The sequence below is a fragment of the Exophiala dermatitidis genome, assembly GCF_000230625.1.
Source record: "Exophiala dermatitidis NIH/UT8656 unplaced genomic scaffold supercont1.6, whole genome shotgun sequence".
Classification (NCBI taxonomy): Eukaryota; Fungi; Ascomycota; class Eurotiomycetes; order Chaetothyriales; family Herpotrichiellaceae; genus Exophiala; species Exophiala dermatitidis.
The window spans coordinates 278,818-301,433 of NW_008751651.1; the positions used below are offsets into that span (position 1 = coordinate 278,818).

A 22,616-nucleotide genomic window follows, 5' to 3' on the forward strand; every position below is an offset into this window, starting at 1 on the left:
CAATGCTCTCATAGAAGTGCCACTGCCAGTGCAACAACTGCCAGTCTAGAAATTCCACCTTCACTCTTGACACGCAGCATCTTCTTGCTCGCATCGCAGCCTTCCTCCAACACTCCCATACTTGGAGTGGAGATGTCCGCTGCATCCTTCTCCCTTAGGCCTTTGCGCGCACAAAATGCCTAAGTACGTCCGCCGGCAGCCGCTGTCTGAGCGGATCAAAGCCTACCTCAATCCCTACGATTTTCTCCTCTGGCTCTCTGAAGAGATTGAGTCAAATGGCTGGGATCAGCTGGAGAAAGAGTGGGCTACACCTATTGGCATTGCCCTGAATCTTGTTTTTCTTGTTGCACGGGCAAACTCGAAAGCTTCCACCAAAGGATATGACGATGTCTTCGGGGATGTGCCGAAGATAGCCTGGACCGCATGGCTGGTAAGGTCGAATGATAGCCGGTCGCGTCGAATTCTAACGACTACAGGCTACCTTTGTGGTCCACCTTTTGACCCTGTTATGCATGTTGAATGCAGTCTACACCTTTTGGCGCAAGAAGCATTACCGTTTGTTCGAGAACTCCGTGGATAATGTCCCGAGCACCCCCTCCGCCAAACGCGTCCGAGTTGATTCTTCTCCCGTCTCTTCGTCGCCACTCCGATTCCTTTCGAACATACTGGGCACAGATACCGCACAGTCAAGAGCACACCCGGATCCATCCCGTGATGTCTGGGAAGTGGCCGTTTGGGATCCGTTACCGGTTTCCTTGCGATTGTTCTGCTATTTCAGTCCTGGCCACGTCCTCATATACTGGCTTTTCTTGCCTACTACAAGTTCAGATCCTCGACCCAGCGTCACAGTCGCAACCGCCATGTTTCTGGCTTTTCTACTTTCATTACAGCTGTCCTTCCTACAATCCAGCTATTCAACGCAGATCAAGGACACCGCATTCATCTCGAAAGAAGTTCTACATGAGTACGACACTAAATACGTCAGACCCAGGACCCAACCCCTCTACAGAGACGTGGGCACGCAATTCAGCGAACAGGCTTCTTACAGTGCCGCTCGTGATGAACAATACAACAAGGTCGAAGTGTTTACCCCAATGGTGATGATCAACCGGGGCTTTAAGACACATCCGAATCCAAACTACTCCCAGTATACAGACCCAGATGGCGTTGTTGCTTCGAAAGAGTTGCGCCAGCGCATGACAACGCCAAACTTCAGATCGCCAGCTCCCACGGGCCAGTCTACTGTGAGGCCTTTGAATGCTATCAGGCAACCGAATTTCCGTCCAATGACCTCTGGAAGTGACGGAGGTAGTCTAGGTGTTTATTCCCACGCAGCGTCGCCTCTTAGGAAGAGTGCGTCAACCACTTTCTCGCGGGACAGAGTGGCCGGAAGTCCAGAAAAGCGGTCGACGAGCCCGGACAAACGTATGAGTGTACCTGCTGCAGGAGTCAATACCGTTGCGGCATCTCAGCGATGGGGCCACCTGACGCCCGATAGACATAGACGAGAGAGCGGGCGTTTCTAGGTCCAGTTACAGACAATTCGATGGTAATGGTTGATATATGGCTTCAGCTCCCACCCGTTGGCTCTATTCTGCCTGAAGCGTCGACCACGGTCGCGACTTCCTGGAAACTGCACGGTCCAAGCCCATGTCTCAATTTGGTGGCAGTCCGAGTAACCAGATCTCAAAATACCAGTTGATGTGGGGCGTTGTCCGCAACACCACGCTTATGCACAGACCAGTATATGCCCTTTCCATGCTTTGCATATCATAGCAACCGCCTTTACATCTACAATGCCCTTCACCACCTCAAAGTCGTTCGAGACCTCCCTTTTTTCAGCTCGTCGTCGACGAGATCGTATAGTATCATCATCTATCTCTTGCCTCAGTGATACGCAGCAAAGCCTGCTCAGGAGTCAGGAGTACGACGGCACCCAGCGTGAGCATTACCTACGAAGCACAGGGAAGTTTGACCGGTATCGAATCACAGAATCAGCAACTCATAGAAATTACGCTCGTGGTGAATCCTCACCTGCCGCCAGGGCACGCGCACAATCACACGCTGTCAGACGATACGAAGAAAGTCAAATTCCAAGTAACATCTTCGAGCTGCCCGATGACAGTGAGCACCAGCATTCTGGAGGCCAGCCGACGGTGACCATTTCGGAGGGGGTGGATATCCTGTCCATCCCCTTGGATCAGTCAAGTCGAAGGACAACCATCTTTGTCGGCCACAGCAGACCTACAGAGCGCCGGCCATCCAAAGCCCCGGCGGACAGACACGACATAAGACACCAACCAGCGGTTGGACTATCCTCGAAAATGCACCAGCCGGTCGATCGGGATGATTATCTCGTTGCCCGTGGTGCAAATCCAAGAACAGGCGTTGTTACCCCCGGCTCTCACAGTGCTAGCAGTTCCCTCGACCAAGGGGAGACATCTCGGCCACCAGCTCCTGCAGATCAAAATCGGTGGAGGCAAAGAGGGGATCAATGGGTCAGTTCAGATATGGACCAACCATTACTCCCAGCTGCCTATGGGAGGAGACCTGGATTGCCGGAACGACAATACCGTCCACTGCGGACGCCACCGAGACTGTCATCTGCTAACCGTGACAGTTCAGTGGCGAGGCATCAGAGGGCGTGGTCCGGTTATGGCAGACCGCCAACTGCACCTGTAGGGGTGGCAGCGCAGGAGAGGAGTCCGACGTACGACCCTACCCAGCGTACCGACGGCCAAGGACCTCCAAGCGAAAATGCAGCAGCCTTGACCTCACTTGGTGAATCGAGAGACGAACCAACGGTCCGCCGGAAACCCGTTGGGAGTCCTCCAGCGAAGAGCGCAAGGGGCGATGACTCTCAAGGGCTGGATGTCACCAACAACAGCGACGAGACAGTTCTCAAGAAGCCTAGATTCAACGCCGATATGCGATCTTCTTCGGCTCCTGGTCCTCTCAGGTGGCGGATTGAGACTCCATACAACGTCGATAAAGACTTGCCCACACTTCCACCACAGAGCACATCTCCCAATATCAGTCTCGACCAAGGAAAAGCTGCCGAAGAGTCTTTTTTAGGCCAACGCCTGGCGACAACGGGAGCCAACGGCCAAAGTTCAAAAACCTCAAACATCTGTGGACTTCCTTCAGTCGAAAAAGAACTACCATGTCTGCCGACGAACAGTGGCCCATCCCCGTTGAAGCCGGAACTGACCGTGAATCCGATGCAAATTAGGGAAAGCAGAGGGAAGACCAGCAACTCATCGATGATGGAGAACGCATCACCGCAGGGGCCCAGAGGAGGCGACCCAGCATACCCGTACATCCGCGCAATGAGGCCGACGTACCCCTTACCGAGGAAGAAGCCAGACTTCCCCATGGGAGAAAGAATGATGCCAGTACCCGTCTACGACAACCCACCGAAGCTATCAATACCACCGATGGGCATGCCCAGGCTGCGAGCCGAAGGGCCCAGGTCAATGCCTGGTCCAGCGACAAAGCCATCAAACAGGCAACAACAGGAGTACAGCCTGTCATCGAGTATCACTACCACAGCCATAGACACGTTTTCGAACAGGCAAGGGATGCCACGACCACTTCGGATCGGCCCGAGGCCTTTGATGTCGGAGTCAGGGATGCAGGGTTCTGGCCGTCATGCTTTGGGGCCCCGACCGCCTCCGATCGGATCATCAGACACTATCATGAGCACTGGCATGAACATGAATACCGACAACCTGATGTCCATTCCTCTTCCAAGGATAAGACCAAGGGCGATGACTCGTCCCACAATGCCAACAAGGCTGGAGGGCATGTACGGCGTACCGAGAATAGCACCAAACCCCAACCGAGCAGACACCACCGAAGTACGGTATTCAGATCCGAACAGAGACGAAAGACTCCAGCTCGAGCCCAGACTCAATCCACCAGAGCCCGAGATCGACCTCGTTCCGCCACCTCTGAAACTTCGGCAACCCAGCCGCGAAGCACCCAAGCCCGCGCCTCTCATTACCGAACCGCCCGCCAGCGGTCTTGGTCTGCTGAGGAAATGCAGCCGTTGTCACCACGGATTCGTGGACGTCAAGCCTCGCAGTACGGATGGTGTCACCCCTATGTTCGTCCACCAGAAGGCCGACGGCGAAGCAAGCGGGGACTATAAGCAACTGCACCCAACAGGCAGTCCCCTTCCAGGACTGCCGGAGGAGATTGGTGACCAGATGACCCAGGTGAATTGTTCACGCTCGGAAACAACCGACGTCGTCGATGAACGGGACCACACGATCTGTAGTCCGGATTGTTGCAAAGACGAGGACTGTCATGAAGGGTGTCTGGGGCATCCGAGTCCGAGCTCCAGGGCTAGTCCCACGAAGAGCATATGGTCAGATGTGCATAGCCCCAGTAGCGCCAGCGAGATCGACGACTGGGATGATGTCAACGATGTTAAAGGTAGTAGCAATGACAAGAAAGCTCTTGGAAGGTCACCAAACACCATCAACCCACAGTCGAGGATCGAGCACGGTCCGACTCCTATTGAGTTGTCAGCTCAGCCGAGAACGCCGGCAGCCCGGTCTCAAGAAGATTTGGCTGGCCATTCCGCGGATGCTCTCATTGCAGCGCTCAGTGCGACTGGTATTTCGAGATCCAAGAATCTGGTCCCCGAACAAAGAAAACACAGGAGGCAGAGAAGCTCCAGCTCGCCTGTTATTGGAGCGGCAGTCGTCGGCCCACCATATCCCAGCGAGAGTCCAGGTGCGTTTGGAGCATCATCCCGTCTCAGGATACCCGCTCCCACTCCTGTAGGGTTGGCAATAGCATGTTCCGGTTCCGGGTTGTCTTCTAAAGGCCAAGGCGGCGGCGGCCGCCGCAACATCAGCGGAACTAGCGTTGCTACAACTAGTACAGCATTCGAGTTCCAAGTCCCCGGTTTAGGGCTGGGATTGGGAGCTTTGGGTTCAAGAAGTTGTGCCAACAGTAGTACCAACTTTGGCGAAATGGTTTTCAATGGCAAGACGTGGATCAAGAACCATCCACACATCACCAAACTCGGCTGGGACGTACTCGAGCGAGCATGGCAAATGAGCCAGATCATGACCAGTACAGGCTGGCGCCTTTGGGCTGTTCTGCTTGTTTACTCCCAAACAGGCAAGTTGAAACTCAAGCTGAACAAGAAAAAGGGCGAGACCCCCACAGGGTTTGTGGTCGACTGTGCTCGGAGCGCCTTATATCTCATGGTCTTTGTGGCCGTCACCGTCTTTGTCATGAGGATTGTCAGGGTTGTGTTGGGTGTTGTGGGGATCATAGGGTGGCTGGTCAGGGCTGCTTTGTGGGTTTTGAAGCAGGTCTTGGGGTTTGGAGTTGTTCGATGATAGGTACATACCTTCCTCAGGGAGGTAGGTATTGATTGTATTGTCTGCCTTGTCTGCCTTGTCGCGTGCGTGGTCTGCGGACAAACGAACAAGCAAACAGACAGATACAGATACCTGGCAGATACAGGTGCGGATGGATGGGGTCGAATGAAGATCTAAGGCTATGGTCCTGAGGGAGTTGCGCCTTGCTGCAAGACGTACTTTAGAGTCAGCGGGGTGGTGGATGTTGGGCCACGAGTGGTCGTGTGTGCCAGTGTGCGTGGTGGAAAGAGGTATTGTTAGGTGTGATGGCAGAGCAAGTATAGGTAGCTTGGTTGTAATAGATAGAATAGAATGAGAATGAGTATTCTTTGCATTCGGACAGTTATATTTCACACATTGTTGGATGTACATTGTATGTATCGTCATAGTAGTACGTTGGTATACTACCGAGCCATGCCATGCGGTGCAGCTAGACACTGCTTCAAGCAGGGCAGAATATACAAACAGGGTCAATGCAGTGTTGGTCTTGTAGTCTCCAAGGAGATTTTCTGGGGCTCCCACTGACCGTGCCGTGCAAGGAAGGAAGAAACATTAGATAGGAAAAGGTGGTTGGAGTCGGGTATCGTTTTTAGCGTGAAGGTGGGTTGGTAGGTTCATCTTTGGACTAGAGCGGGAGATGTGATGCGAAAGCCTGCAGTGACAAACAAACAGTCCCTTCATCATGGCCACCAGTTCCATGGCCCTCTTTTTGGCAATTCGACATGGAATGGATGCTGGCTTTTTGATGACGGACCCCATCACCATCGCCTCACTTCCCCACAAGCGACCGGAATGAAATCCGCTCAAATAGGACCACGGCAAGGGTGCTGGCCACGACAGCTTCGACTGTCGGACGCGGCGAACGCTCAGGCTCCAGCTCACCGGACGGCTGCTGGCCCTGCTCAGAAACGATGTCCGTCGTCGTCGTTGGTTCCAAAGTATCCAGAAAGATGGTCAGTGCCCCCATGACCTTAAAGTCGCGGCGCTGTTTGTACACGGCGACAATGCGGCCGTCGGGGTCTTCGAGGACAAGATTGCCGTTCACAGCGGGATGTCCATCGTCCACGCCGGGCAAATTGAGGATTTCGGCTTTTGGTCTGCTGCGCCACATGTAGCTGTTGCTGCCGTTTCGTCCTCCGGGGTGGGTGCAGGTCATGGAGTATTGGCGCCCGAGGCACCTGATTTGTTTGATGGCCCAGCGGGTCCGCAGGTCATCGCTATGGGCTGCAGCTGCAGCGGCGTCATCAGTTCTTGTTGTCGCTGTTGGGTCGAAGTGCATGGCCGGCGTGATGTGGTACAGCGTGATGTCGACTGTTAATTTCCACAGGTTGTCGATGTGGGGGAACTCGACTTTTGCGACGGGGTAAGGCTCCGATCGATCGTTTTTCGCCGAAGATGGGCTCGGCGCGGGAGCGGTTTCGCTGCTGGAGCGGCGGCGCTTGTGCTGGTCGAGTCCATATTTGACCTCGTTGGCCGGGTGAGAAGAAGGGTAGATCTCAAACGTGGGTGGCACGACGAATTGGACTTTCCACCATTTCATCTCGGTGGTGACGAACCCTGTGGCGTCTGTTCCTTTGTCGTCGTCGACATCTACCACTCCTAGCCGGAGGTTCTGCGGGTAAACAAGTCCCAAGGGCGTACTCTTGAGGATCTCGAATCGCCGGACTCGCTGTGATTGGAGGAACTCCTCTCGCTGCTCTGGCTGGCTGATCGTTCCGGTCGCTCGGCCACGATCTGCGTCGGCGGCGCGTGGCCCGGCCATGACGACTCGTTGATCAGATCGTACGATAGATGATGCGGTTGCTGTTTGCACTTGCCCTTCTTGTGGGCCTTGGGGTCTTCCTTGGGATGACACGGGCAGCCACTAGGATAGTAGATTTCTCGGAGGGTGATTGTTGTGTAGCGTCTGCGCCCGTTGATGACCGTGTTAGCCTGGCCTCCATCCTCTGGGAAGAGTGCGTTGTAGGATGGTAGTATGTCGGGGTTTGAATTTGACCCCGAGTCTGTGGTGGATGCCATGATGAAGTCTGTGTGGGTGATTACACGGTACAGTGCAATAATGCGGCAAGGCTGAGACCATGAATCTGGGGTAAAGTGAAAGACAAAAGGAAAGAAAATGCCTCTGGTGGAAGCGGAACACTATAAAGATCCGGAGTGCACAAGAAATGATATTATGGAAACTCACAGTACAACTGCACAGACAATGAACGAGTGATCTGATCCGCTAGCTCCGCTGAGGACCACGGTGCCGATGTAGTGGATATCCTCTGTATACTCAGATGATCGGACTTCAATATGCGGTTTACTCCCAAGGCCAGCCGGGGACGTCGGAGGAGTGGGTGCTTCTGGGCCCGGGCTCGGATGCGCTCGGAAAGGGCTGTGCTGTGCTGTTTTCAGAGCTCGGATTGGTTGCGGCTGCGGATGCTGATGCGTATCAGGCCAGGCTGATGATGACTTTTCAGCATAAGCTGGACCCTTTGTGCCTGAACTCGGATGTTGTCTTGGTGTATCTACAGGGCTTTAGAACAGTGTGGAATCTGTGCCTATCCTTGAAATCGCGGAGTGTGCCGTCTCGAGAGGCGGCGGCAAGGACCTGTGGTACGCGCAACACGAGATGAGATGGCATACTGTATAATGCAGCTGAGCCGCCGGACTGAGGTGTACTTATACCCAACACGAGATCGACTCTGCCTCGACTCTGCCTGGACTCTGCCCCGACTGTTGATCAACTCAAGTCGGGTCGGAAGATGCTCAGCCACCCACCGAATCTGCCTTAACATTGTAGACCTGCCCCCGCTCAGACTTCGGTCAGGCGACCCAAGAGCACATGGCAATGCAGTTGGAGATGGGATCTGACACTGTATAGCCAAGACGGAAAGATACATCATATCTATTATTGCCTGTGGGTCAATGAACTCCAGTGTCAGTTGCTGAGGTCTTTGAAGGCGCTGCACTTTGTTGGTGGATTTGTTTGTCGCAACCGAAAGCTGGTCATCTGCGTATTCGGATAAGGCGGCATTCCCCGTGAGCAGGCCAATCTCAACACTTTGTTTGACATGCTTTAAGGAATGAACCAATGAAGCACTTCGCCGAGTAGTCTGAATACTAGTATTGGCAATAAATCGCCCGGACCAGCATTGATTGGATCGTCGCCATGACTTGTGTACGAGATGTCCGGGGAGCGTATATAGATATATCTGTCCGGGTATATGTTCACGTAAATTTGAATTTCAGGGATCCTCTCAAATGTCTTCAGAGGTGATAGACTCTAGGGTTGTCGAGGGTGCCGAGCCCGTAATCTCGAACACTGTTTACAGACGGACAAAAATAGCAGAGTTCGCCTGGATTGTAGAACGTGATGATCGAGACCTCAAGGACTTTGGAGCAGCTTCGGGCGGCTGCCAATGTACGCAGGATACGAGAGACGGTCGAGAGGCTCTTCAACGCTGCCGACTCGGAACAGAAATAGATTGATGGGTTCAAGTTGCCGACATTGAGAGATTTAATTTCTATGGCCAGTTGCAATTGACTTTGGCCAATAGTAGCACAGTTTGGAGTTTGTCCCGTGATCAGGCTCGCTAGCACCTTAGTAGATATTAGTGCTGTTAGCTGCTGTGATTTCTCTGATTGTGGAAGGTTTCCCGAGACCCTTTCTAGCCAATCAGATCCGTCACTCGCCGACAGCTTCAACGGCCACCGGAAGCTTTTTCTACCAGCTTCGACATTTATTGGCAATTCCAGTCTTTAGTATTTCGTCAGATCCTTTCTTCTGGTGCAGCCTCTGGAGACATGCTATAATCTGCATGCTATGTGAAAATTGTGCTATGGTGTAAAACGTATCCTGGCTCTAGTGGTCGTCTCAATTTGCAACCATGAGACAAACACCTATAAGATTGCTCCTGAGAGCTTCACGGCCTCGAATTCCAGCTCAGTCATTTGTGAGTCAGTCCCGGCTCACAAACATCACACCTCGTAGACACGCCTCAGCCTCCAACAGCCCGTCAACGTCAACTTGGGGATCACGGCTGCTCAATGTTGCTTATGGGGCTACGCTGGTGCTGGGCTTGGGGATTGTCTATGTCTACGTGACGGACACGAGAGCAAGTGCGCATCGTTATATTGTCGTTCCCGCCCTCAGATTGATATATCGGGATCCGGAAGAAGCTCACCGGGTTGGAAATCAAGCCTTGAAGACTCTCTGGGACCTCGGCCTGTACCCGCGAGAACGTGGCAGAGGGGATGAACAACGGGACTTGGCGGTCGAGGTCTTTGGACGTACCCTCAAAAATCCTATAGCAACATCCGCCGGTATTGACAAACATGCTGATATACCCGATGCACTCTTCGCAATCGGCCCAGCCATTGTCGAGATCGGAGGCACTACACCACTACCACAAGAGGGCAATCCAAAACCTCGCGTCTTCCGCCTCCCTTCTCAAGAAGCCATGATCAACAGGTACGGTTTGAATTCGCAGGGTGCTGACCATGTGGCCTCGAGGTTGCGAACCCGGGTCAGGAAGTTCGCTCATTCTCTCGGCCTAGGCAATGACGAGGTGGCAGAAAAGGCCGTGTTGGATGGTATCGCCGGCGTGCCTCCGGGGAGCTTGACTCCAGGGAAACTCCTCGCAGTCAACATTGCCAAGAACAAGGTAACTCCGGAGGATGATGTCGAGGCCGTGACGAATGACTATGTGTATTGCGTGGAGAAACTGGGGCCTTATGCCGACATCTTGGTTGTCAATGTTTCCAGTCCCAACACTCCTGGACTTCGCTCGCTGCAGCAAACGGATAAGCTCCAGACTATTCTGAACGGCGTGGTCAAGGCGGCTCAGAACGTGGACCGGAGAACGAAACCTGCCGTCATGGTCAAAGTGAGTCCCGACGAAGATTCTGACGCCCAAGTTGCCGGAATTTGCGATGCGGTCTGGGCTGCCGGCGTAGATGGGGTCATTGTGGGAAATACCACCAACCGACGACCGAACCCGCTCCCTCATCTGGGTCAATGGACTCCAATCGAAGAGCAGCACCTGCTTGAAAAGGGCGGCTTCTCTGGGCCTCATCTATTTGACCGGACAGTCGCGCTAGTCGAGAAATACAAGAAACTGTTGGTGGAGCCGCCGCCTTCTGTGGAGCCTCCACAGAGACGAAAGGGGGCCCTGGATGCAGAGACGAAGAAAATCAAGGCTGAGCTCGATTCCAAATCATCAGATGCACCACCAACACCAGCCCCAGAGCCGGACTTTGTTGCCGCCTCGGTGGAAACCGGTGCCATTCCTGGCATGCCCCCCCAAAATGATTCCTCGTCCGTCGACGCCTCACAACAAGCTACCAGTGCAGAGCCAACAGCAGTACCGGCGTCCGGCACTGTTAGCGCATCGGTGGACACTGGAGTGATTCCTCCCGTCAATCCGACACCAAATGCATCTGCTTCGGACAAACAACCTCTTATTGATCCACCTCAGGAGCGCTTCTATGACAAGTCTGAAGCGGGGCACGATGGAGAGGACGGCAATGGCAATGCTACGAAGAGTCCTGCTTCGCAGTCTACCGAGGAGGCAACTTCTTCAGTTGCGGCCCAAGAAGCGTTGACCAGACTGCCCTCCCAAGCACAGCAAGACGCCACGGACAAGCTAGAAGCAGAAACTCAGACGAGCTACTCTGATCAACCGAAAGTGATTTTTGCCACTGGAGGGATCACAAATGGCAAACAAGCCTTGGAGGTTCTCAATGCAGGTGCTAGTGTTGCCATGGTCTATACGGCTCTGGTCTACGGAGGTGCTGGCACAATCACCCGAATGAAGGATGAGATGCGAGCCGAAATCAGACGCCAGGATAACGAGAAGCGCCAAGGAAACCAAAAGTGATTTGTACTATGGCCAGGTCTCGTTTTATGCCAAAAGAGTGGGCCCAATAGATTACAGACTAGCCTTTTACGGTCAGTAAATACGAAAACATAATATTTGGGCAGCGCCTACTCTACTAGAAGAACTTTTACTGCCGCTACTTAATAGGCATTAATAGGCTATAGGTCTAAGGAATAGTTTGCCCTATAGACTACTGGAAATCTCGAAAGCGTATTTGTAGAACGGGCGGTCGCCCTTTGCTGTAGGATACTGTAAGACTATTCACGACCTGCCTAATATGGTTTAGTGCTGATTTTGGCATGAAAGGGGACCTGGCCACTGTAGGACACAACTTCACCTGGGTTGTTCGAGCTCCAACATGAGGACCTTTTTGTCCTGACCATCACGAACAACCGTCTTCTCGCCTGCGATCCGAAATCCAAACTTAGACAGCAGTCGAGCGCTCGGCGTATTTTTGGCGTATGTATGAGCATGCAAGATCTCAGGCACCACGACAGCCTCGTCCGGTCTCTCGGTAGTGGACTTGTCGAGCGGTACCACTGATTTGTCATTTTGTATGATCAATTCCCTCCTGGGCAACTCCCACCAAGCCTGAAGCCATCGTCCAAGTGCCTCGCCAGCATATCCCCTCCCCCAGGTTTCCTTCCTGAAAGCGAAGCTAAGTTCTGGGGGTTCTGGCCTGCGACACCCTATAACGCCAATGACTTTTCCCGGAGCTTCACTTTCTTCCACAGCGAAAGAGAAAGTGGTGGCATCGTTTGGGGGCAGGAGTCCGTTCATCCAAGTTTGAGTGGCTTCCTTGTTCGCGTCAATGATCCCAGTACTGCTCCATTTCATCACATCGATCTGGGTACGGAGAGCGTGGAAGTCGTCGAGGTCATCTTGACGGATTGGCCGGAGTAGTAGTCGTGGGGTTGTTATGGGTGAAGCCGGTACTGGGAAGACTGGCCGAGTGGTTTTCTTCATGTCGAATGTGGAAAAAAATCAAAATAAAAGTAGATTGAGCAAGCTGAATATATGGACCACGAACGAATCAAATTCTATATCTTGTATAGTCACAGTTCAACCTTGAACATTGGTCGTTGCAAGCGCTATATATACTCGTGATCACTCACCAGGCACGCACCTACACTGGCATCTATTTTCTATTTAGGACCTGATGTTGCAGATTAGAAATATTAAAAACGCGATACTGTTGTACTAGTCCTTAAGCGGCAAGGCACCACTATCTTGTTCGCCGGCTAAGTTGCCTTCCCACCGATAGCGATAAGAATTATTCCGCAGCCACCGCCTCGAGAAATTTTGTCTCGACCGTCTCCAGAGACTGTCTGTCCTCGCCACGACCGCTTCTTCAGCATTGTCCTCGAAGACCAGTCGGAAGGATGAAGACCACTTGGAAGGATATCGCGCCGGTTCCGACCTCTCAGGAATTCATCGACATTGTCCTGAGCCGGACGCAGCGGCGACTGCCCACCCAGATTCGCGCAGGGTTCAAAATCAGCAGAATAAGAAGTGAGTTGCTTGTCTTACGACCTAGGTTTTCCTGGCTAACGTCTACGTTCAGGCTTTTACACACGAAAGGTCAAATTCACGGCCGAGACGTTCGCCGAAAAGCTGCAGGCTATTCTTGATGGATTCCCGCGCCTACAAGACATTCATCCCTTCCACAAAGATTTGCTCAACACCCTTTACGATGCCGACCACTTCAAGATTGCTCTGGGCACGCTGTCCACCGCCAAACGACTGATCGAGACGGTGGCAAGAGATTATGTGCGGTTGCTCAAATATGCCCAATCCTTGTTTCAATGCAAGTCTCTCAAGCGGGCCGCGCTCGGTCGCATGGCCACAATCTGCAAGAGATTAAAAGATCCTTTGGTCTATTTGGAGCAAGTCCGACAACATTTGGGACGTCTTCCCAGCATAGACCCCAACACCCGAACACTCCTGATCTGTGGTTATCCCAATGTGGGCAAGTCGAGTTTCTTAAAGTCTATCACTCGGGCCGATGTGGATGTCCAGCCGTACGCCTTCACGACCAAGTCCCTCTTTGTCGGCCATTTCGACTACAAATATTTGAGATTCCAAGCCATTGACACTCCGGGTATCCTGGATCATCCTCTGGAAGAGATGAACACCATTGAAATGCAGTCCATCACGGCCATTGCTCATTTGCGCTCTGCGATATTGTACTTTATGGATTTGTCTGAACAGTGCGGCTACTCCGTGTCAGCACAAATGGCTTTGTTCAACTCGATCAAGCCACTTTTCGCCAACAAGCTGGTCTTCATCGTGGTCAACAAGACCGATGTGACTAAGCCAGAAGATCTTGACCTCGAGACGCAACAGCAATTGAAGGATCTGCTGACCCAGAACTCCAACACCGAGCTTCTTCAGTTGTCGTGTGTGACCAACGAAGGTGTTCAAGAAGTCAAGAATGCCGTTTGTGATCGGTTGATCGCCGACCGCGTGGCGGCGAAATTGAAGGCCGGTCAAGCATCTCAGCCGGCGGGCGCAGATGCTCCTTCGGGTCGTCTCGGTGACCTTCTCGCTCGAATTCACGTGGCCAGACCTATGGCGGGCTCGGTTAGTGAAACCTATATTCCAGAGGCCGTCAAGAATGGTACCTACAAGAAATACGACAAGTCGGATCCAGAGCGGCGGAAACTGGAGCGGGACATTGAGGAAGAAAATGGCGGTGCCGGCGTCTACAATGTCGATCTGAAGAAGGTCTACGACCTGGCAGATCCCGATTGGACCCACGATAAGATCCCAGAGTTCTTCAATGGCAAGAATATCGCCGATTATGTCGACCCTGATATCGAAGAGAAGCTGGCGGCACTTGAGGCTGAGGAGGAACGACTTACCGCCGAAGGGTTCTATGACGACAGTGAGAGCATGGAGGATGAGGAAGACGCCGAGATTCGCATGAAGGCCAATTTGATCCGAAACAAGAGGACTCTGATCATGAACGATGCACGGATGAAAAAGAGTCTCAAGAACAAAGCACACATTCCTCGAGCGAAGAAGGCTCGAACTTTGGGTCAGATGGAGCAGCACTTCCATTCCATTGGGCTTGACGCCTCTGCCACCGCGGACCGAGCCCGAGCTCAGATCCGCAATGCCCGCCCTGCGTCGACGGCGGGTGATGAGATGGAAATTGACACGCCTTCGGCGAGGGCGAGGTCCGTGTCCCGAGCACCCAAGACTAACCGGTTGACGGATGGATTGGGAACCAGTGCCACTGGAATCGCCGATCCAGCTAAACGGGAGAAGGCGGAACGGATGTCGAAGCTCAGTCAGAGGAAGATGAACCGCATGGCCAGACAGGGTGAGGCCGATAGACATGAAACAGCCTCGTTGCCGGCACATCTGATCAAGGGCAAGAGAAAGATGGGTTCTACGAGGTCACGTTAAACCGCCTTGATACGACTAATGACGGCCGTCACGAAGTTCTGCGCAGCACAGTCTTATTATTCACTCAAAAGCTCGCGGTGCTGTTGCAATGCTCTGCTGGTATCTTCCAGAAAACAATGAAGGCGTCGGGGAAGGACAAAGGCGTTGCGGTTAGGCGACACGTTGTCGATAGTGTATGGAGGGAGAGCTTCCTGTTTTAGTGAATTGAATATATTCATGTTGCAATCCGGACCTTCCGTTGTGTTTCCTTGCGAACCCAAGGCGACAGTCCAGGAACGCCTACATTAGAGAGCGGCACCCACTTTCGGTATCAGAACCGTGACTGACGGGGCAGACTTGTGATGTACGACCCATGAGGACATGGCGTCGGACTGATCGGTGCAGTGGTGATATGTTGCTAGAGGGCGACGAAAACAAGCAAGAGCAAGCATGGCGCCTGACAGCAACTTGAATTTCAAGACTTCGACTGAATGTATGGAAAGCACCAGGCCGGCTCTCAGGAAGGTGCTGGAGGACGACCAAGGCCAACATTTATCAACAATGCGGACTTGATCTTCTGTTTCTTCGCCTGCGTTTGCGATATTGACATCTATTAGGCCTTCTGCCCACTCGATTGTTTGCATCTTACCCACCAGTCATACTATTACTCTATCACTTTGAAACGGCCCGTCCGTCCGTCTCCGTTCTCAAAGTTTATCTGATTGCCTCCGATCAGTGTTACCGTCTCAACAACGAGTCACCTCTTTTCAGGCTGTACACCTCAATGTCACATCACGAGCAATCGACGTCTTCTGGAGATGAGCAAGATGCTGACAGGCAATCTCCTCCCCCCGCATCAGCCGAGATAGGCAACACCGAGACAGCAACCTCTAGCTCTCAAGTGGACATACACGATGCTGCCGATGCTTTGGCCAGTCTTAAAATTGAGGCTGGTAACTCGTTCGATCAAAGCACAGACGTCACGGCATCCCCCGGCGACGCTCTTTCAGTGGATATGTTCAAAGAGGTCAACGACATTATCAATGGGTTGATGGTTGGCACAACGGTGAATCTGCGTCGCATAAAGCTCAGCACTGTAGAGATGTTGGAAAGGCTTCAGCAGTGTGCGCCGGATGAACGCAAAGATCTCGAGGTCGTGGTGGCCGACTTTCTCCTCCAAAGTGGCGTGTACCGCAGACGCTTGACTGAGGACGTGGGCAAGTCCATGTTGGCTTGGAGGAGCTAGGAACCAGCGGTCGACAAGGAAGATCCCAAGGAATTGGCATGTTAGGAATACACGCGAAAGCTTCGGGATCAAATGTGTGACGATCTCACCACGTTCACTCTCGCCTGGACTGAACTGGCCGCTGAAATGGCGAGACAGCTCCTTGGAGAAGACGCATATCAGAAAATCACAAGCGCGGAAGATAATGAGGCGGAGTTTGAGCGGACCACAAATGAGCTCGTTGACAAGGTGCTGGGCATTATCTTGCCCGCCCGGAAGAAGTATCTGGACGCGCAAAACGAAGACAATCAGGCGAAGCAGGGAGACAATGATGTGGAAGGGGGTGGAGGTGACTCATCTACACCGACCGGAGAAGCAGAGCCATGATCAAGACATCATTATCCAGCATGGCCTTGGTACACACATTGCTCATGTTAGGATCGTCTGGGGCGTCATTATCGAGGGGACGGGGATGGAAGTAGTATGATATAGTAGCAGTTCTGAATAGTCAGTCGCATTGTGTCTTTTACCGGCGCCGTCAATAATGTACTGAAAACCCGTGTTGGCTTTTTCGCAAATCGTAAGCTGCATGATGCTTGCTTAAATCTCCAGTCTTCTTCTTGCGAGTGATATATCGAATGTCGTACTGGCAAGAGAGCCAGCTTGAGCCCGAGCGCCGGAAAACCACTTGGGGTCGAAGTAAGCGCAATAGAAAGACCAGAGCTGAACCTACGAGTTTTCCCTCGATTGAGGTCAGCTCTGCGTTGATTGAGTTTGGACGCGGGAGAAATTCATGGGATTTACTGACTCGGATTGATTGAATCCTTGTCCTATTCGGTCCTTTCCTGTGGGAGCTTTTCATGGGGATTTCACGCCGTTCGAGTCGACTTTGCGGGGAAAATACTAATCAACAACATCAACAGACGAAGAGAACAGACGTTCATTCACTCAGTCAGTCACCAGTCTATGCTTCGATTTCCTGCGTGACGAGATGACTGTCCTGGATCATGCTCTGTTCATCATTCCGGCTCTCGACAATGTGCCCGCATCATGACCGAAACCAAGGCCAGAGATCACATCCACCAACCTCGACCTGCCCATGCGCCACCCGCTACTGATCAAACACCATCCCAAGCTCATCCCCGTCCAGCATCCTATTCTCGGACGGGACATGCAAGTCAAGTTAATACTGCTCACCAGTCCTGGACGAGCTCGGTTGGTGGCGACAGCAGTGTTCAACCTCAATCGGCCGAAATGCAGTCCTCCAAACATATGAATACGAACACGCAAAGTGTCTCTCCCCAACTCACTCGGATAGACACCACTGGCACCTCCCAAAGCCAGTCCCAGTCGCTGTCACCCACCAACTCTCGCAAACGATCCATCGACCAGGTTCTGCAGCTTCAACTTCAACCTCCGGAGCCCCTAGCACACAGCGCCAGTGGCACGATCTCACGCAAAGGCCGAGCATGTCTCTCGTGCCGCAAACTCAAGGTCAAATGCGACAGTCTCGAACGGGGGGATGCCGGATGTTCGCGCTGTCAACGACTGGGACTGGACTGTATCACGTCGAAACGGATGCGCGTCAGTCTGTCGGAGGACGGTGAAGGGGGCGGTGAAAATGCTCATCCTGCCATCGTCCGGCTGGATCGGGCCGTCGAGGATATCCTGGCCAGGTTGAAAATGCCGCCTTTGGACTCGTATCTCAAGACGCATCCGTCACAGCAGCAACAGCAACAGCAACAGCAACAGGAAGAGTCGGAGCAACAGACCCAAAGCCAAGCTGACTCAAAGACGCGGCCATCGTTGTCTCCAGCCGCGGAGTCCAAGACGCAATATCACCAACCGCAACCCGATGCCACAGGCCTCACTGCACCAGGCTCAGGCTCAGGTTCTTCCAATTCGCATCCACCCGGACTCACCACTCACCACTCGTCGTCTAACCACCTGAACTTAGAATCCAACGCGCAGACCACGCGCGAGAACTCACGCGAACCCAACGCCGAAGATGCGCATGAAATGGCCCCAGCGCCAATGGGCAGTCTCTACGAAGTGACGCAGCTAAACACACTCCGAAGCCGACTCAAGTACGGCGACCCAGCACGACGCAACTCGCGCAAGAACATGGAACACGACCTGATTTCCATGGGGGTGATCAGCCTCGACGAAGCAGAAGAGATGTTTGTTCTATTCAAAACCTCACTGTCGCGATACCTGTTCGATGCACCGATCCACGAATCGCGATCATTACTGTCTGTGCGAGAATCGTCGACTTTGTTCTTCACGGCCATCATCACAGTCACATCGCTCCATATCCCCGGCAAGGAGAAGATCCACGCCGCGGCACACAAGCACCTGAGGGATCTGATCGCCACCTCGTTCTTCGACCGCTTCCATACCCTCGAAGATATCCGGGCTTTATGTATTGCGGCCTTCTGGCTCCCTGACCTCAGCTGGAAACTGTCGGGCCACTGTGTCCGGATGGCCACGGAACTGAACCTGCATCAAGCATTCTTCAAGGCATTGTATTCGCAGCAGAAACAGTCGGAAACAGAACGCGGACATGCCTTTGAGCGTGCGAGACTATGGTATCTTTTGTATGTCCTCGACCACCATTTCAGTATTGCCTATGGTCGACCCCCTGTGACCACGGAGTTGCAGGCCATCAAGGAATACGAGGTTTTTTTAAACGCGCCCGAGTGCACTACTTCCGATCGACGGGTCTTGTCGCAGGTCACGCTGTTTATTATCCTCAGTCGCGCTTATAATCATTTCGGGCTTGAAGCTGAGCGACTGATGGATGGTGATGACGAGACTTTGCGCACACATCAGCGGTTCATGGACGATTTGGACAGCTGGAGGTATCAGTTTCGACATGCGCTGAATCGTGATTCTCATGTGGGTGATTATCCGGGTGTTGGTAAGTATCGCTAGTACTCTACGATATGTGACCCTAAGATTTGTGTTTGATCTTGTGTTTTATCTTGTACGGACTTGAAGCTTCCTATACCTATCGCTTGATACCGCCATGTCGACTGCTGCTGTACAGTTCTGCGTCATTACCTCTTCCCCGTTCAGCCATCGTCAAACCTCTTTGTTTCTAATCGGTATCTCACATCTCAATAGGCGTCGAACTCCACTACCACTTCGCATCCATGATGCTCAACTCCCTCGCCCTCCGCGGCCGCAGTCTAGCCACCATTTCGTCAACATCGACCCTTCCATTATCGTTACGCCCACTGGCCTCCCACGCCATTCTGTCAGCTCACCAGATCCTGGGCATTGTGCTCCAAGAGCCATCGATCCGCGACTCCATGGTCGGTGTGCCCCTGTATTTGCACACGGTGATTGCGTTCGCCGTGGTGTTCTTGATCAAGATGTCGTCACGCTGGACGGGTATTGGAGTCAATATTGATCCGGAAGTCAAGACGCGGCCCTTGATTGAGGCTGTTATTGATTTGTTTAGGGCTTGTCGCGCGGGCAGGAATCATATTTTGTATGCGATGGCGGATGGGTTTGAGAGGTTGTTGGTGAGGAATTTGGGGAATAATAATGGGAATTCGAATGTGAATGGGCATGCAACCAACGGGAAGGGGGAAGAATATGATGGCCATGTTGGTCGTCAACAACAGCAGCAGACCCAAAGTCAACATCAAGGTGAGAAGGAAGAATGGGGAAGCTTTTTGATGGTCAGGCAAACTAATCTAACTCTTGCGACAGGTCTGGCTGTTGGCCCTGCACTGGCTGCCAGCGACGGCGGCGGTGGTAGTAGTCAACCACGACTCGGACCGCAACGGCCAGCAGAAGGAGGAGGAGAAGAAGAAGAAGAAGAAGAAGAAGCAGCAGCAGCGGCATCTCTACAGCGTCTTGTTCAACAGTCACGGGCCCAGCAGCAACATGGCCCGGAGATATATCTACATCACCAGCATCAGCATCAGCAGCATCAACCTCGATCTAATGGTGAAAGTGGTGAAATGACACAGGTCCAACATTACGGAGAGGACAGCAGCTTTTTGGCTCAACGACAACGACAATTGCATCATGGGTATTCCACAACACCGCCTACTGGAGTAGCATCTCCAGTGCCACGTTCAGCAACGGCAGCAGCAACAACAACAACAACAAATACTAATGCACCGCATACCGTTACGAACAAGCCCGCAGATGCAAGGTCAAATGCGAATACGGACACAAACGCGAGCAGCAATAATATGAGTCTGAGCACCAACAATGGCATGGAGGTCGATGACCATCGTCAAAATGCCGATACCGGTCCCATTGCCGACACAAATCCACTAAGCGGGCCTGGACATGTCTCTGCCTCCAGACCAGAACCAGGACATCCGCTCGAATCTGGAGCTGGATCAGCAGGAGCAGAAGTGGAAACAGCAGAACCAACAGAATCATACTACTACGAAGGCTGGCAGACCGAAGACGACATGCTCTGGAGCATGGGCATGGGCTACGATCTGTTGGCCATGGCGCCGGACGTTAATGCTTTGGGACTTGGCTTGGGGTATAATGGGCTTTTTAGTCCTACTGGTATGGGTAGTGGAAACGGGTGGCCCGGGCCGGGGTCGGGTGGTGATGGAGGAGGACCAGGAGCAGGAGCGGGACCAGGACCGGGAGAGGGGGGATGGTAGTGGCAAGCCATCTATGGTCGGAATGAATATAACCTTGGAATGATATTGTTTGTGAGTGTGGGTGTGTGGGTGATACAGCGTACTAGTAAGCCTACTTACTAGTAGAGCATACTAATATGGTGATCTGATCTGATCAGGATGAGAAAATTATCTTGACACTTTCTTTTTCGTTGATTCGTACATTTCTTGATTATGGTGGTTATCTAAGGGAAGGGAACCCCAACTTGGCCAGGACAGGACTGAATAAGGTCCCTGAGGTGAGGTGGGCTTCAGCTGCGCTTCGGCTTCGGCTTCGTGCCTCATGCGTGCATGTGTGTTTGCATCGAGCAATGAATGCAGTGGTATTGATTGATCGATAATGGAAAATGGAAGGAGCCTCTCGATGACATGACACGATCAGGTGAATCATTGATATGGTAACACGTTAGAATGGGCCGTGTATGATCATCCTCTAACCTTCTATCGAGCCTTGACATCAATGGCACGATTCCACGACCATGTTTCAGCTTCAACCCATCCATCATTCCTTCCATGATGCGATGGTTTCGGTCATGTTCGACAGCCAGGGTGGACGGTGCGGTTCATCAATGGCTCGGAAATGGTCCTGGTCCTTCTGGCGCGGTACCGTATCTACAGGTATCTGGTGCCAAACTGATGGAAAATTCCTCCATTTGTAACAATAACAATAAGCGTTCCAAGCCTTGAACTGTAGTCCCTGTACGGACGGTGTGCAAAGTGTTGACGTCCACTTGAAATATCGGGTTCTGCGAGGTGGCCCAATCTCCTTGTTGAAATCGTTCTTGGTCTGCGTTTCTGGCTGTTATGGCTGGTTATTCCGTCCTTTCGTCCGCACTTCTCGGACTTGAGCTCATGGCTGGCCGTCTGCTTGGTTTATAGCTGGAGAGCGGCATGGCCGTCGTCGTCGTCTTTCAGCCTTCTGACGTTCAATACCAGCCCCTGGGAATCTGCGAGTCTCTTTGATCGATGGCACCATCAATTTGTCTGCGAACTTGGTTGGCTCCAGACCGTGTATCGTGTGCTGGTGATTTGATTGACCAACTGCGTTGATGGACGCATTCGGATCAAAAGTCTGATTGATATTTTTGCTCAAGCAGCTTGAACCCTCTCCTCATACTGGCAACTCGGCATTTCTCCTCCCGCTTGAAATCGACTGTAATGCCATCTGAATATACGGACCAACGATTGGAATGTTGCCCGCGAACGAGGCAATGGTTGCAAAGAAATCGCCAAACAAGACGAATATCCCATACAGTTCAATCAGAAACCCAGTTAACGGCCATCGAATCAAAATCAGCAATATGCCGGCCATGAAAGCAGCGGTTCCTTTGAGTTTCTGACGTCTGGCGAAGAACATGAACGTTTTGTGGAAGCCGATTATGAGCGTGAGACCGATCAGGAAGAGAATCTTGAGGCCTGGTCAGCATGCGATCGTAGGGTGGGTGGAAAGGAAGTGGTACATTTCCCATTGCAAGCCTGTTGCCCAGTCAGATACGCGCGTATACTCACATATATCAGAGATCCAGACTTACATGGAGCGATCGAAGAACATCAAAACACCGCCAAACAGAAACAATCCACCTTGATCATGTTAATGTCTCTGCACCTTTTTTTCTAGACTTCATGCGCCAATTACCTCCTGAGCAGAAAGCCACTCCGATCTCTGCGAGAATGTCAGTCTTCACCCTACCCTATACAGGACGATCGGAGTCGATCGCGAGAGACGGCGTACTTTGGAGATCTGTGAGCCACATGCTGGGCATCTTTGCGAGTTGTTTAGTTGATCCAATTAACTTGTACGCGTCAGGCAATTGTGCACAGGAATCTCAGATGTGTTGCGGAGTTGACCCTCAATGTAGGCAGTGCGACAGTCATGCAGAAAGCACGCGGTGGGCGGTACTGTACTGGATATGTCGGCGATGCGAAAGTGGTTGAACTGTCCTTTACCGCAGGAGAGCACAAGGGATGCGCCAGTAAGTAAACGATGCGGTGCGGACACATGCGCGTCTCGTTTGGAGCCGACTTCAGTTGGATTCAATTGGCCATTCAATCCAATGCTCCGATTCGCCGGTCGAGCCACGGTGTCTTCTTT

At 52.5% G+C, this 22,616-nt stretch overlaps 9 protein-coding genes across 9 annotated transcripts; 6 read left to right on the plus strand and 3 right to left on the minus strand.

Moving 5' to 3' along the window:
- Positions 1–175: 175 nt before the first annotated feature.
- On the plus strand, positions 176–1,526 carry HMPREF1120_06938 (uncharacterized protein; the record flags this gene model as incomplete). Its single annotated transcript, XM_009161149.1, has 2 exons — positions 176–430; positions 477–1,526. 2 exons carry the CDS (start codon positions 176–178, stop codon positions 1,524–1,526), a joined length of 1,305 nt encoding a protein of 434 aa, XP_009159397.1.
- Positions 1,264–8,865, minus strand: HMPREF1120_06939 (uncharacterized protein). The gene is made up of 2 exons (XM_009161150.1): positions 7,567–8,865; positions 1,264–7,287 (listed from the first exon to the last, which is right to left on the minus strand). Exon 2 carries the CDS (start codon positions 7,141–7,143, stop codon positions 6,151–6,153), a length of 993 nt encoding a protein of 330 aa, XP_009159398.1. The 5' UTR covers positions 7,144–7,287; positions 7,567–8,865; the 3' UTR covers positions 1,264–6,150.
- Positions 1,797–5,360, plus strand: HMPREF1120_06940 (uncharacterized protein; the record flags this gene model as incomplete). Its single annotated transcript, XM_009161151.1, has 1 exon — positions 1,797–5,360. The coding sequence occupies one exon, from the start codon at positions 1,797–1,799 to the stop codon at positions 5,358–5,360; it is 3,564 nt and encodes a 1,187-aa protein (XP_009159399.1).
- Positions 8,866–9,253: 388 nt separating the features above from the next.
- On the plus strand, positions 9,254–11,356 carry HMPREF1120_06941 (dihydroorotate reductase PyrE; the record flags this gene model as incomplete). Its single annotated transcript, XM_009161152.1, has 1 exon — positions 9,254–11,356. The coding sequence occupies one exon, from the start codon at positions 9,254–9,256 to the stop codon at positions 11,243–11,245; it is 1,992 nt and encodes a 663-aa protein (XP_009159400.1). The 3' UTR covers positions 11,246–11,356.
- Positions 11,357–11,378: 22 nt separating this feature from the next.
- HMPREF1120_06942 (uncharacterized protein) lies at positions 11,379–12,376 on the minus strand. Its single transcript, XM_009161153.1, has one exon. The coding sequence runs from the start codon at positions 12,209–12,211 to the stop codon at positions 11,579–11,581; it is 633 nt and encodes a 210-aa protein (XP_009159401.1). The 5' UTR covers positions 12,212–12,376; the 3' UTR covers positions 11,379–11,578.
- A 251-nt stretch (positions 12,377–12,627) lies between these two features.
- On the plus strand, positions 12,628–14,659 carry HMPREF1120_06943 (uncharacterized protein; the record flags this gene model as incomplete). Its single annotated transcript, XM_009161154.1, has 2 exons — positions 12,628–12,757; positions 12,810–14,659. The coding sequence occupies 2 exons, from the start codon at positions 12,628–12,630 to the stop codon at positions 14,657–14,659; spliced, it is 1,980 nt and encodes a 659-aa protein (XP_009159402.1).
- A 763-nt stretch (positions 14,660–15,422) lies between these two features.
- Positions 15,423–16,250, plus strand: HMPREF1120_06944 (uncharacterized protein; the record flags this gene model as incomplete). The annotated part of the gene is made up of 2 exons (XM_009161155.1): positions 15,423–15,851; positions 15,930–16,250. The coding sequence occupies 2 exons, from the start codon at positions 15,423–15,425 to the stop codon at positions 16,248–16,250; spliced, it is 750 nt and encodes a 249-aa protein (XP_009159403.1).
- An 867-nt stretch (positions 16,251–17,117) lies between these two features.
- Positions 17,118–20,506, plus strand: HMPREF1120_06945 (uncharacterized protein; the record flags this gene model as incomplete). The annotated part of the gene is made up of 3 exons (XM_009161156.1): positions 17,118–18,783; positions 18,990–19,520; positions 19,584–20,506. 3 exons carry the CDS (start codon positions 17,118–17,120, stop codon positions 20,504–20,506), a joined length of 3,120 nt encoding a protein of 1,039 aa, XP_009159404.1.
- A 16-nt stretch (positions 20,507–20,522) lies between these two features.
- HMPREF1120_06946 (uncharacterized protein) lies at positions 20,523–22,499 on the minus strand. The gene is made up of 5 exons (XM_009161157.1): positions 22,257–22,499; positions 22,161–22,187; positions 22,057–22,105; positions 21,985–22,000; positions 20,523–21,932 (listed from the first exon to the last, which is right to left on the minus strand). Exons 1-5 carry the CDS (start codon positions 22,285–22,287, stop codon positions 21,636–21,638), a joined length of 420 nt encoding a protein of 139 aa, XP_009159405.1. The 5' UTR covers positions 22,288–22,499; the 3' UTR covers positions 20,523–21,635.
- Positions 22,500–22,616: the final 117 nt, after the last annotated feature.

What these genes read in the sequence shown, in the direction of transcription:
- HMPREF1120_06939 (XM_009161150.1), bottom strand. Translation starts at nt 7,143, where the DNA reads ATGGCCGGGCCACGCGCCGCCGACGCAGATCGTGGCCGAGCGACCGGA.
- HMPREF1120_06942 (XM_009161153.1), bottom strand. Translation starts at nt 12,211, where the DNA reads ATGAAGAAAACCACTCGGCCAGTCTTCCCAGTACCGGCTTCACCCATA.
- HMPREF1120_06946 (XM_009161157.1), bottom strand. Translation starts at nt 22,287, where the DNA reads ATGCCCAGCATGTGGCTCACAGATCTCCAAA. An exon ending in GTGGCTCACAGATCTCCAAA is followed by an intron (nt 22,188 to 22,256) that starts GTACGCCGTCTC and finishes ACATTCTCGCAG; the next exon opens with AGATCGGAGTGGCTTTCTGC. An exon ending in AGTGGCTTTCTGCTCAGGAG is followed by an intron (nt 22,106 to 22,160) that starts GTAATTGGCGCA and finishes AACATGATCAAG; the next exon opens with GTGGATTGTTTCTGTTTGGC.